General features: G+C 38.6%; 1 protein-coding gene across 5 annotated transcripts; it reads left to right on the top strand.

Annotated features, from left to right (window-relative positions):
• The first annotated feature begins 841 nt into the window (after positions 1–841).
• rad21l1 (RAD21 cohesin complex component like 1) lies at positions 842–11,130 on the top strand. Of its 5 annotated transcripts, none has more exons than XM_017467239.3 (14): positions 842–1,154; positions 1,529–1,728; positions 1,907–2,036; positions 3,400–3,499; positions 3,612–3,715; positions 4,269–4,376; positions 4,725–4,829; positions 5,248–5,358; positions 6,075–6,304; positions 7,337–7,433; positions 7,532–7,668; positions 8,618–8,725; positions 8,935–9,012; positions 10,504–11,130. In XM_017467239.3, exons 2-14 carry the CDS (start codon positions 1,606–1,608, stop codon positions 10,690–10,692), a joined length of 1,620 nt encoding a protein of 539 aa, XP_017322728.1. In that variant the 5' UTR covers positions 842–1,154; positions 1,529–1,605; the 3' UTR covers positions 10,693–11,130. The 5 variants fall into 5 exon arrangements, with proteins under 5 accessions (XP_017322728.1, XP_017322727.1, XP_017322724.1 ...); XM_017467238.2 differs by having other exon boundaries at positions 1,529–1,752; positions 4,269–4,373; XM_017467235.3 differs by having other exon boundaries at positions 1,529–1,752.
• Positions 11,131–11,195: the final 65 nt, after the last annotated feature.

Genomic DNA, 11,195 nt, shown 5'->3' with positions numbered 1-11,195 from the left:
CATTTGGCTCACAATGTGATTTCACTTTTGTGTTTCTACTGCTTCAGAACCTTCCACAGCTACTTCAGAGGCCTTGCCAGATACTCCCACACTGAATGAGACCACACTGCTGGAGAATACAGAGGAAGGCTTTGCTCTTGAACCTGTGGCTGTTACACATAGGTCTCTAGTCGAAGGATGTAACAGTCACAAACAGTACCCCACCTTGTGCCAGATGCTCCCTTGGACAGGCTCCAGGTTCGAACCAGTAGGATAAGCGATATAGAAGATGGATGGAGTATTGTGTGTGTGTGTGTGTATATATATATATATATATATATATATATATATATATATATATATATATATATATATATATATATATAAAGTTTATTTTTATATTTTTACATTTTGATAGATGGGTAGATCTTTAGGATTCTGACTGCTAGAATATATGCATTTTTAAATAATAAATAAACAAACAAATAACTTTTAACTTGTGTTTGATATAATACTATATAATTCAAATGTTTACATTTTTGATAAATTAATGAACTAATTAATTCAATGATTCTATTAATTTGCTGTTTGCTGGAGTATTATATAATGCCTATTTTACGGTTTATTAATACCGATGTATAATATGATAGCAAAACAGGCTACATCACGTTTTGTTTGGCCAGTCACTATCTGTTATCTGATTGGCTATCCTTAACACCAACCCTAAATGATTGGCAGATAGACGGAGTGATTGACAGCGTGTCTGCCTGCTTGACACTCCCCCTGCTTCTCCGAGTTGCAGTACATACCAGTTCCTGAGTGTGTCGCTGTTTATTCACAGTATAGAAGTTCCTGACAAAAACCAATGCCTCACAAATCCTAACCACCTTGTCGAGTTGTAATTTTCGGTGTTAATTCTAGCAGGACCGTTGTGTTATAATAAAGAGCTAACAGAAAGAAAGAAACGTTAAATTAAGATAAGTTCCCCGCCCCCATAGTAGTCTGATAACAATTTTAATAATAGCATTCATTTCAATTTCAGAGCTCGTGAACATGAACGATCGATCAAAATTGGCGGGATGCGCGAGCTTTTTTTCATTTCAGCGTTAGCTTTAATGTCAGTCGACCTGTCAATAAACTTCACGTTTAGGATTATATACACACAAAATTCAAAGGTAAGACGCCGTTAACTAGTGAAGTAAACCACCTGCAGTGTGACATATTTATTTATAATCCCATGTATCAATTTTAATATCATTTAAATACAAGAATTAGCAAGCTAACTAACCAAAAACACTTTTTTTCTTTTTTAGCATACTAGTCAAGCTAGCTTAAGTGTCGCGCGCGCTTAGATTCATTAACATTTGAATAAGTACACGAATTAGTATGATTATTTACATTTTCAGAACATCGTTTTATATCTAATTGATTCTCAAGTGAGTGGATTTCGTAGTTAAAACTAACACTTCAAATGGCCAAGACGTCATTCAGTGAACATTTGTTTAGCAGAGAGCTAACTAGTGTCCTCCATCTACCTACTTGTTAGCAGGTGTCTTATTGGCTCTGAATCTGTATTTGAGAGAAGCTGAAACTGAGAACGCTGTCAGTTTTCTCAAAGTACTGAAGATGGTCTTCTTCACACAACTCTTCACCTCTAAACGTGGACCCCTGGCCAGGATCTGGCTTGCAGCCCATTGGGAAAAGAAGATAACCAAAGCCCATGTGTTTGAATGTAACCTGGAGGCGACGGTAGAGGATATTATTTCTCCACGGGTACTCTATATGTTCCTTGTATGCATTTTAAGTCAGGATTGTAATGTTGTGTCAGTGTTAAAAATGCACTGAAATCATAACTTGTCTTCGTGTGTGTGTGTGTGTGTGTGTGTGTGTGTGTGTGTGTGTGTGTGTGTCTATGTTTTAATGCCAGATAAAGATTGGGCTGCGGACTTCAGGTCACCTGCTCTTGGGTGTTGTGCGGATCTACTCTAAGAAAGCCAAGTATCTCCTCGCAGACTGTAATGATGCTGTGGTTAAAATCAAAGTGGCTTTCCGACCAGGTGATCACAGATCGTGCATTTTGCTTCTGATTGTTCCATAAAAAGTCCAAGCATATTGTTTAACCAGCAGACAAACCACCTGAATCAGTATCATATAGTCATCACATTCAAAGAGGTCTATCAGGTGACACTTTTTGAACAGATATGATGCAGCTCATGACTCCTAATTGTGATGTTACTGTTTTCCCCCAATTCTAAAACTAACTGATTTGCTTTTCAGTATCATATGTATGCCTTTCTGTATGATTACATATGAGTAGTGGACATGATGGCGTAGATGATAAAAGTATGCACCAGAGGCATTTTCACTCAATCTGATCTGGAAGAAGGAGAATAAAAATGAAAAAAAAATCATTAGAAAGAGGTAGGGCTTGTGTTGGTAACCGGATGCTGAAGGAATTATTACAGTGGATGAGCCAAGTGGCTGCTTGGTGGTTAATGTGGTTAGTGGGAAAAAATGACTTGTTGGAATACACCTCTCTTAGATCACTTTCTCACCAGGTTATCCATTCATCTAGTTGAAATCAGTGGGAAATCGGTCATTTTGGTTGGTATGGTCCAATTCAGTTTCACGTCGTACAGATTTGATAAACTTGGGGGAATAAACCACGGGTGCCGTAGCATGGCTGACCCTGCCTAACCTCTAACCCCAACCTCCTAACATGCTGGGTGGGATTTGCAAAGAAAAATTAATTTCACTGTGCTGTAATGTATATGTGACAAATAAAGACTCATTATGAACAATGGGGTGTGTGAGATGTACATGTCAAAGCCTTTCATTCATTGGTTAATTCCTGCAGTTGGGTTGAATCATGTTCAGAAATGTTGGTTTGGAAGCAACCCCAAGCCCTGTAAACACTCCTGAGTCAAACAGACTAAATACTGCGCATGTAAAAGGGTGGCTGTATTTCTCGATTTAATCATATCAAAGCTGGAAAATGTTTTTTGTTGTTGATATTTCTTAATCCACATTCCTCATGGTTGATTAGGCATGTCATGTCAAATAGGTATACAGTAATGTGAAAAAGAATTTGCCCCATCCTGATTTCTTCTGTTTTTGTGTATATCTCATATTAAATTGTTTCAGAAATTAAAACAAAATCTAAGGTAAAACAAAGGCAACGCAGGTTACTCAGGTTGCCTTTGTGTTATGTTGTATTTTGTTTGACGATCTAAAACTATATAGTATGAGATGTACACAAAAACAGATCAAAGATGGGGCCAAATACTTTTTCACAGCACTGTATATGTTTCCTCCCTAGTGTTATCTCTAGTATTGTCACAGAAAAGCTTGGAAGCAGGGGTCCAACACAACTAAGGATGAATGTTAAATCATTGTCATGTGTTTGCTTTGTCATAACAGGACAGTTGGATCTGCCTGAGGAAGGGATGGAGGCCATGGTTAAAGCCATTACACTGCCTGAGGATTTCAATGACTTTGAGTCACAGCTGCCTGATCTCAAGTACAATGTTTTCCATCCAGCTCATCGACATTTCTTGTCTTTAATTTTATATTTACCATTCTGCTCACTGTTACAGTGAAGTGATTTTGATGTGGTTGTGTTTCTCGTCCAGCACTATCGATGTGGTAGATCACTTCTCACTGAACCAGAGCCGCACAGAGGAAATCACTATGAAGGAAAACTTTGGAAACAGTTTTCTCACCATGGATGACTTGGGTAAGCGTTTATAAGTCTCACCAGAGCCTAAATGAATGGAAAATTCCAATAGTAACTGCATGCATTGGCACCACTGTATGAAATTAGCTCCCTCCAGATGTGGGTGAATTGTCGGCAGTGCCATGTTAAAGCCACTTTGGCGGGTACATGTCTCGCACAAGTAGGGCTTGCAAAAACAGATACTTAAATTCATGTAATTTAGTTGTACTCGTTCCTCCATAAATGATCGTGATTACCATTGGCTGTACAAGTATGAAATGTCACTTTGAAAGTGGAAGTGAAGAAAAAGCAAAAAAAAAAAAAAAAGGAAGCAAAAACCCGGAAGTGTGAAATTGTCTGAACATACAATGTAATAAAAAAGCAATAAAAATACATTTTAAAAAAGCGTCTAGTGCGTGACCATGACAACAGCACAAGTTCTCCGTAGACTAGTTGTGGTAGGTTTTCTCCATCAATGCAATGCCCCCCCCCCCCCCCCCCCCTTTTTTAAACCCCTTATCTGTTTTTCTGGTTTTTCTTCTTCTTCTTCTACTTCTTCTTCTTTTTTTAACAGGAGATGAAACCCAATCTCATCAGGGACTGTTTGACACAAGTTTCCAAAGTGTTGGTGCAAATGGTGATGGGTTTGGTGATGAGGGCATGGCTTTTGATCTTGTTGGTAGTGAACTTCTTTCCACATCACTTCTCACATCAAAATTGTTTATAGCAGTATGTCTAACTTATGTATAAATATATGTATGTACTGCATATATATTAAGCTGGACTGCATACATATATGTACAGTATGTGCAAGCACTAGTATGCATCTACATGTGTACTCTCACAGATTTGATGTAGTTATTAGACTCTTGGAATATGTAGAGAAATTCTTTTAAATGAATAAAAGACAAAATGAACTGTAGTAAAAATGTGCAATTTTATATTCTGCCTCAATTTCTTAAATCCAAATATACTTCTTGATCTGTGCTGTTCTGGGAGTCACAAGACAATGTTTCATGTGTCTGTGCAGATTTCATAGCAAATGCTAATGAGAATGCATTTCTGACTGATTCGTATGGTGAATCATTAACTGAGGTCCCTGCAACACCCCCACCAACTGCTATTAATCCTACAGGTAATTTGGCTTCTGGGTATTGTTTTTATTGTTTTGCTCACATTTTTCATTTTGTCATAAGTCCCTTTTTAAGCTCCCCACATCAGTTTAAGTTTTATATTTACCTTTTATTAATTTACATCAACTGTGTAGGAGAACTTAACAAATCTCCTTGTGTTCACTGTAAACAGTGTTGTCGTGTGCCCCAATGTGGTACCTATGTGTATTAAACTAATGAAGAATGATTTCATTAATAATGGTCCCTACTCCAGCCTTGGTCCATTTGCATAGCAGAAATGGATCACAAATTGTTCTTAGTCCAATTCTTGAAAATATGAAGACAAGGGATAACAAAATAGGGGTTAAATGGCTCAAGTTTAAAATAAGAATGCCATTTGGCTCACAATGTGATTTCACTTTTGTGTTTCTACTGCTTCAGAACCTTCCACAGCTACTTCAGAGGCCTTGCCAGATACTCCCACACTGAATGAGACCACACTGCTGGAGAATACAGAGGAAGGCTTTGCTCTTGAACCTGTGGCTGTTACATGTAGGTCTCTAATCCAAGGATGTAACAATCACAAATAGTAGTATATAGAGAAATCAGGTTTATAGTTAAGATGTCTTGGGTGTTCAGCCCCCTTGATCTGCAGCATCATATGTGTACACAAAGCCTTTTGAATATTAGTAATATGAATTAGCTGTAAAGTTGATTAGCCTGTGATGTGAATCCTGACTCTGAGCCATATGTGCAAAATAGCCTACAATATAATTTTGGAAATTTTGATGAAGTTGTGGTTCAGCAGCCTTTGTGGATGCACTGACGCACTCTGGATGCGTGCCGGCATTGCATTAAAATGAATAACAAATATAAATATTTAGGAATAAAAATATATTAAGGAAACTATGTTTTGCAATGTCAACTCCAGCATATGGCATTCCGGTTAAGAAAAGCCCTGGAGGAAACACATTGGCTATTCTTCAGTCCATAGCAAAGACATCTTGATCCTTTATTCCAGGGGTGTCCAATCTTATCCGGAAAGGGCCGGTGTGGGTGCAGGTTTTCATTCCAACCAAGCAGAAGCCACACCTGAATCTATTGAAAGCCAAGATCAACTGATTAAACAGGTGGAATCAGGTGTGGCTCCTGCTTGGTTGGAATGAAAACCTGCACCCACACCCGCCCTTTCCGGATAAGATTGCCCACCCCTGCTTTATTCAGTCCCAGTTATTCAGTCACCTTGTCATCTTGATTATTATTCTCAGTCTCTTCAGAGAGGAGGAAAGGGAGCAGGAAAAGGAAGCTGGTGATAGATCAGTCTAAGGAGCTTTCTAATGAAACCATCAAAGCCCAGCTAGCACACTATTCTGACCTGCTGACCCCACTTGACCTAGCTCCACCCACACGGCAGCTCATGGACTGGAAGGAAAATGGGGGCGTGGATTATCTCTTTTCACATTTCTGCACTCCTGTCATGGAGAATGATTTGCAGAAGGTAGCACACACCTATGTACACCCCACCACATATATATATATATATGTGTATATGTATATGTATATATATGTGTGTATATATATATATATATATATGTGTGTGTGTATGTATGTATATGTGTGTGTGTATGTATGTATGTATATATATATATATATATATGTATATGTATATATATGTATATGTATATATATATATATATATATATATATATATATATATATATATATGTATATATATATATATATATGTATATATATATATATATATATATATATATGTATATGTATATATATGTATGTATGTATATGTGTGTGTGTGTGTGTGTATGTATGTATGTATGTGTATATATGTATAGACATATATACACACACACACACTCAAGCTTTATGGATTTCTGGAGATTTCATCAGAAAATATTTACAGATTTGCATTTCCCCCACAGCTAATTGAACACCCCCCTGGTTTGGTTGTGTCATGTTGGCGACAGGTGGTCATTGTAATGCAGTCTGAGCACTAATCAGTGTCTGCCCACATGTCTGGCCTCCCACATTTTATTCTGTGTTCTCCATAATGACTACATGCAAGAACGCACTCAGCAGCTCAGGGCCGGAAATCACAGTTCAGCAGAGGGCAGTGTATTTCCCTGTGGGTTGAAATTGATATTTAGCAATACAGCTCCGTTCGCCTTTTAGCATTTATAAATAATAAACCCAAGGATGCTGAATTACAAGCAAATATTATAGACATATGACATGTTTATGTAAAAGGATGCCTTAAGGAAGATATTCAGAGTTTGTGTGAAGTCTGTATTTAGTGTGAAACCCCTGAAGCCATATCACACTGACACAGCAAGATGTACAGCCATTCATGTCTATATGTTTGGTCTGGTTTATCCATCATCCCAGTGAGAGTGCAAGAAAAGGCTCTTGGCTATAATTATTCTGTCAAACTGGTGGATTCTGGGTAATTACTCTGTCAGTTCTGCACTGAAGCAATGCACCATGTTTAATTGTCCTTCCCTCTCTCACAAAGCTCTTCCCTAGAGATGTGTTACCTGGGGAAAAGGGGCCAAACAGAAAAGCTGGAGATGATAGTGACCCCAAGGAGACGAGGGAGCAGGCGAGAGAGGGTAATGCGCACACCTATATTACCCCCCCCACCCCACCCCCACACACACGGTCATTACAGCAGCCTTGCTAATAAAGGTGCTTTTCTCTTGCTGTGTAGCTGAGAGTGAGAGCACTGCTGTGCATATGGTGGAGGAGATGAGCTTACTGCAAGAGACTGTGGAACAAAGCAGAGCAGCAGAGGAATCCAGCTTTATTGAACCATCTTTCACACATGCAGAGCCTCCAGAATCCAAAGTTAGAAAAGTGCACACACTCAAACTTTGCAGTCTCTCCAAACATGTTGTTATAAATTGTGTGTGGTACAAGTTTTGTTGTCAAATACCATTTAAATTGGATTTTAATGTAGCGTTGAAATGCACTCAAATAGTAACGAGCCTATTATTTTATACTGCCAAAAAGACACAAAAGCCGAGCTAACGTTACAAATAACAGATGGTGGAAAATTTTGTTTTCTTAACCACCAGGGGGCAGTATCATCATTTTCTCATTAATGTTTACGATTTGTTTAGATTTTTGTATATGCTTACATATTGTATATTCATTCATTCAACTTCAGTAAGTTTTTTTTTTTTTTTATCCGGGTCCAGTGCACACTAGGTGTAAGGGAGGAATACAACGTGGATCTGACACCAGTCCATCGGAAGGCACCATGCACACCTACCGTAGGGGCAATTAAGAGTCCACCTACTGGCAGGTTTTTTTGGGAGTTAGCCTTTTGTCCATGTAAAAATCTGACATATTCATCTCATTTCATGTGCAGTGAGGCCAAATGCCAAATGGCTTTATGCTCACTGCGTAGGGTATAACTTAATGTCGTTTAATTTAGATAGTGCTTTACGTATCTACAGTGCTAAATAAATAAAAAGGACACTTTTTAATCCTTGTTTTTAATCACCTACTTTTTCTTTGTTTTGAATTTAATAAACAAATTGATCCATGATGATCCAATTTTATTTAAAAAAATAAATAAATAAAGTATGCCCAAAAATGTATATAAATGGGGTCTTGTGTAGATTTTTGGCTTCTTGATGAAAACTTCCAAAAGCCTTAATCTTAATCATAATGAGACTTATCTTTCGCCCTGTAACATGCTGTGCTGTCATACGCAGTTCCCTCCACTGATTATATTCCTCCTCCTCTTCCTCGTCTGTGTATTCACCTTCCTGTTCTCCCTTTCCTACAGGAAAGCAGGCTGGAGGTGTCGCATCCAGAGCCACTTTCTGAGGAGTCTATGCTGGTTCATCCATCTGAAACAGACAGTGAAACACCACTGATGCACACACAGACACAGGTAGTGCAAAACATCCTCACACACTTGGACACTCGTTGATGCTGATGTGAACAAGAACTCGAGTTTGTTAATTGTGTCCAGGGGAGAACACTCAGGTCTCCTTTTTCTCCCTCTCTCTCTCCCTCACACACACACATGCGCACTCTTCTTTGAAACACCATGTTATATTTTGCTAACCAATTGTACCATTTCTTCATTTTTCATTCCAGCACTCTTTCTTGGACAGCCAGAACAGTGAGGAGAAGAGAATGACTAGTCGAGCACAGAATCTCCTCCAGGCCATCAGAGTAAGATAATACAAACTCCGTCCACAGGGATCGTTTCTCTGATGTAGGCGAGACTCACTGAGCTGCCAAGGGAAAAAGTTTAGGGATACGCAATTTAGGATTAAGAGAAGGAGGGAAATGAAAGTGATCTAAATAGACATGTTAGAGGCCTTTTATTTCTAAGAACACACACACACACACACACCGACACACACACACAGGCTGTGATACTGCTTAAGTGCCAGACAGTTAAAATGGACAGAACTGAGGATTCAGTGACAATTATTCTTGAGATTCTTGGGACTGATATGAACAAGTTGCTTACATTTGCATCAAGTAGGGAAATCATTTTATCAATTAGGGAAATTTTTTAAGTCTGATTCCTTTTTTTTTTTTTTTATTAGTATAGTTATTTATTAATGTTCTGAAATGAATTTCCTTTTGCACTGTTTCTTACTCTTCCTCTCTCTCTCTTTAAGCATTTCTGGGCTTAGTACTAGGAGGGCATCTGTGACCATCTTTCCCAGTGAAATGAAACAGAAACAAACTTAGTGTAACAAACAATAGAGCATATAGTGTAACAAGCAAAATTCAAGGCATGTAGTCCTGTACAATATTTCTCTAAACGGATACGTTAAGGAGGCAAGGCGTCTGTCTGCTAGTTTCAGTAAAGGTGTGGCATCTCACTCCTCAAACTGAATTATGTTGTATCTCGTTGATCAAGTATCATATCACGTGCTCTTTGAAGAAGAGCTACACACCCCTCATTGTAAGAAGCTGGTTAGCCCTTAAGGAAAGCCTTCTGAGTCGACGTTATTAGTAGTTTCTTTCATCAACATGTTGGTTAACTGATTTCACTTTGGTTCAGCTCTCTCACCTTCTCATCTGTGCATTCTGCTAAAACATATTAGGTTCCAGCATCGACGCCATCATGTTCGTCATCTCGGAGATCATGAGCCAGTCAAGCCGAGTCTCTGCCGTAGCTCGGTGCAACTCTGGTGTATAGCCGCATTGCATTCTGGAATGTTGAGTCCAGCATTTGCACCAACAACCCTACTAATTCTTTGTTGTGGTTCTCGTTAATGCAACCCTGAATGTCACTGGAAATTGATGAGTGAAAAAGGAAGCATTGCACAACCTCTGACGTCTCAAGACAATACAGCACCAACCAACAAATTAGCAACAAATATTTAAATCTAAACATGTATAATGCTTTTCAGAGTGGAGTTTTCCTTTAAGCATGTTGCAGCCATTCAAAAGCTCCACAGACCTGGTAAAGTTTGAGGGCAGAAATGCCACGTATTGTTTACTATTCAGAATATAGTTTTGATCATATATTGAAACAGTATCCTTACTGGATAAGTTTTTAGCGCACTTGGTTCCCCACATGTGTCGTTGCGTATTTGTATATGCTTTTGTTTATCACCATCTGTATTAATAATGTGAGGATCAACATCTGTATTAATAATGTGAGGATCAACATCTGTGTTAATGTTATATGTGTCATAACAGAAGCAGAACAGCAGCCCTGATGCCACATTCAGCCTTCATGAAATGTGTGAGAATCGCAGTCGATCCAACACAGCGGCCACATTCTTCTGTCTGCTGGTGCTGAAGAAACAGCAGGCCATAGGCTTGCAGCAGAGTGCCCCCTACAGTGACATCATCATCATACCTGGTCCCCGTTTTCAGACGCTTTAGGACAGAGACATTAAAGAAGAGCCCTTTTATGAAACTTCGTCCACCTGAGTACTGAGGCACTGGAGTTTTAAGGAGCACCTTAACGGGTCTGTTAAACAACATAAAGCAAAAGATGTTCGCCGTTTTGAGAAAAGCACTCGTACTGTTTCTCTTCCTGTTCTGTCCTCCATTCTGAGCTCTGACCTGCAGGACATAATTGACTAGAATTTATCCTGACACGAAACAAAATGGACAGGTTTTGTTCACAGGTTTTGCGTTTCAGTACGTTTAGTGGACTTAATATTCAACCAGAAAGTCACACACAGTTGTGTGTGTTGTAACCAGTTTAAAAGTTGTTGTTTTTTTTGTGGGGTTGCATGAGACTTAGTTCTGTGTTATATTCCACATCCTTGTTATGTTTATCTTTGTAATCTAAAGTTCTTATTTTATGGAAACCAAGTTAACTTTTTTCATGTGGTTATTTGATATATTTATGATGTGTGTAAATGTAAATTTGGCTGTAA

Source organism: Ictalurus punctatus, chromosome 5 (genome assembly GCF_001660625.3).
Source record: "Ictalurus punctatus breed USDA103 chromosome 5, Coco_2.0, whole genome shotgun sequence".
NCBI classification, from domain to species: domain Eukaryota; kingdom Metazoa; phylum Chordata; class Actinopteri; order Siluriformes; family Ictaluridae; genus Ictalurus; species Ictalurus punctatus.
Note: the sequence above shows the minus strand (reverse complement) of the source record. Positions and strands in the feature narration are given on the sequence as shown.